Here is a 2,943-nt window from a genome sequence, read left to right as displayed (position 1 = left end):
CTAAATGAAACAGAAATTATGAATTAGAGAACTTAGTAAAACAGGTTTGCATATAGTAGATATACAAATTGAGAATACGCTATTATCTTTCACAAAATGTATGAACAAGCAAATCATTTTTTTTTTTAAATAAAGCTTTTATTGGCAGGTGTGTGCTGTGTTCATATAAAATCATGCTCCATGTCAAGCCGTTCAAAATTTCTGTGGAAATTTGTTAAAGACCAAGTCAAATTTGTGGAATGTAGTGTATAGTCAGTTTGACTAACATAAAAAAGTCCATTCAAATTGACCCTAAGTTTGTCGCAGGACCCAACTAAATACGTGCGTCATTTTTTTCAAATTCCTTTACTACTGAAAAAACGCGTAAAGCAAGCAAATTCCTTTACTACAGAGAAAAAATCAGATTTTAATTACTACTATTTTTTAATAATTTTATCCTCATTTTTCACCTATAAATAAGTGTTTCCCCATTTTTACTTAGGGTTTAAGAATTTCAATTATTTCAATTACAGAATTTTTTTAATCATGTAATTTCTTTTCTTTGTAGAATGTAGAGTCATCAACCCTCTTTAAAAATCAATTACTACTAAACTATTTATAAATAAATAATGTTTAAAAGGGAGTCAAGTCAATGCAATATCCTCGTTAAAGAGACAAGTAAGAGAAGGCAACAAAGCAATACACAGAAATGTCCACCCTCACAATCTTATTTCTCCTCCTCGTTTCTACAGCAGCAGAAGCCCAAACAAGATCATCCAACATCACCGTAGGCTCTTCCCTCACACCCACCTCCAACTCCACCTGGTTTTCCCCCTCCGGTGTGTTCGCCTTCGGATTCTTCCCCCATCATGCCAACACCTACGCTGTCGGCATCTTTCTTCCCGACCAAACCGTAGTCTGGACAGCAAATAGGGACACCAATCCAACTGTCCCTGACGATGTCGTCTCCCTGCTACTAACCCCCGAGGGCCGGCTAATCCTCCGCCGTAGGCAAGGCCCAGATGTAGAGGTCATCAGCCCCTCCACAACCATCGCGTCGGCATCAATGCTCGACAACGGCAACTTTGTTCTCTACGATTCAAATTCAAGAATCATCTGGCAGAGCTTCGACCACCCGACCAACACCCTCCTCCCCGGCCAGCGACTAACATCGGGGAAAGAGCTCTTCTCCAGTGCCTCCGAGACCGACTATGGGAGAGGGATTTTCAAGCTGACGATGCAGGGCGATGGAAACCTTGTGCAGTATCCCGTCGACTCACCGAGCTCAGCGCCTTACGCTTACTATAACACACAAACAAGCGGAGCAGGTGGCAATGTCTCTCTAGAACTTGACAGTGATGGCCGGCTTTATCTGGTCAACGGTAGTTTGCCTCTGAAGAATATATCCAGTGGTGGATTCCCTACGCAGGGGTCGATCAATCTCATGAGGCTTGATGTCGGAGGAATTTTCCGCATCTACTCTCTGTCTCTCGGTAATCTTGCCATGACCAGGAGATGGTCATCCAAGCTCAACGAGTGTGATCCCAAAGGTTTCTGCGGAGACAACTCCTTCTGCATTCTTATGGATAATAAGCCGGAATGTCAGTGTCTTCCCGGTTTCGTCTACGTTCAGCCTGGCAACAACACAGCTGGATGTTCTAGATACTTCCAAGCGCAGGGCTGCCCCCAAATTGACGGTAGATTGAAATACGATATGAGAAAGGTTGAAAACACCGAATGGGAAGATAACTCTTATGGAAATTTGAATATGATGATGAGTGAAGAAGAGTGCAGCAAAGCATGCCTCGATGACTGCAACTGCGAAGCAGCCTTCTTTAAAGACAGCCAATGCAAGAAGCAGAGGATTCCGTTAAGATTCGGCAGAAGGTCTACGGAAAACTCAAACATGGTTTTCGTTCGTGTCAGTACAACCAAGCTACCTAACTTGGGAGGCGATTCCGACAATAAAGGAATCAGCAAGAAAGAGAGGCATATAGACCTCCTCATCACTGGCATTGTGCTTATGTCTATAGGCGTCTTGGCCTTATCAATTTCTGTGATCTTCCATCACAAGAAACAGAAGAACTACAACAGGATCAATAAGGACGATGGAGCTAACTTTGTCGAGGGCATTTCACTTCAAGCATTCACATTCAAGCATCTGTCCGAAGCAACAAAGGGCTTCAAGGAAGAAGTGGGGAGAGGAGCATCCGGCACAGTGTTCAAAGGGGTTCTGCAGCATGGCCAGAAAATGGTGGCAGTGAAGAGACTGGAGAAAGAAGTCACACAAGGAGAGAGAGAGTTCCAGACAGAGCTGAAGACGATTGGGAAGATGTATCACCGAAACCTAGTTCGGCTCCTTGGTTACTGTCTCGATGGAGCCCACAAACTGTTGGTGTTTGAGTACATGAGCAACGGCTCCCTTGCTGACATACTTTTCAATCAACAGAAACAGCTGAGCTGGGAGGAACGGATGGAGATTGCTCGAGATATATCGAGAGGGATACTATATCTGCACCAAGAGTGTGAGGCACAGATCGTTCACTGTGATATAAAGCCACAGAACATACTTATGGACGAGAAGTGGTGCGCTAAGATATCTGATTTCGGGCTGGCAAAGCTCCTGAAACAAGATCAGACTAATACATATAGTGGAATAAGAGGGACTAAAGGCTATGTTGCACCGGAGTGGTACCTGAAGCAGGCGATCACAGTGAAAGCAGATGTGTATAGCTTCGGTGTGATGCTGCTGGAGATCATATGCTGCAGGAAGTGCGTTGACTGGAGCAGGAATGAGGATGAGGCGATTCTTGAGGAATGGGTTTACGACTGTTATTCATCGAGGAAGATTGGGAGTTTGGTTGGGGATGAGATGGTGGAGGAGAGGAAAGTGGAGAGGATGGTGAAGATAGGAATATGGTGTGTGCAATATGATCCTTCGTTGCGTCCAACTATGAAGAAAGT

The 2,943-nt window shown here is 44.2% G+C and overlaps 1 protein-coding gene across 1 annotated transcript in view; it reads left to right on the top strand.

Annotated features, from left to right (window-relative positions):
- The first annotated feature begins 646 nt into the window (after positions 1-646).
- LOC125188369 (G-type lectin S-receptor-like serine/threonine-protein kinase LECRK3) overlaps positions 647-2,943 on the top strand; it is a 4,137-nt gene continuing 1,840 nt past the window's right edge. Inside the window, exon 1 of the mRNA XM_048085206.1 lies at positions 647-1,888. Coding sequence (XP_047941163.1) covers positions 689-1,888 — 1,200 coding nt within the window. The 5' untranslated portion in view covers positions 647-688. The remainder of the gene's footprint in view (positions 1,889-2,943) is intronic.

Source organism: Salvia hispanica, chromosome 1 (genome assembly GCF_023119035.1).
Source record: "Salvia hispanica cultivar TCC Black 2014 chromosome 1, UniMelb_Shisp_WGS_1.0, whole genome shotgun sequence".
NCBI lineage: Eukaryota > Viridiplantae > Streptophyta > Magnoliopsida > Lamiales > Lamiaceae > Salvia > Salvia hispanica.
Note: the sequence above shows the minus strand (reverse complement) of the source record. Positions and strands in the feature narration are given on the sequence as shown.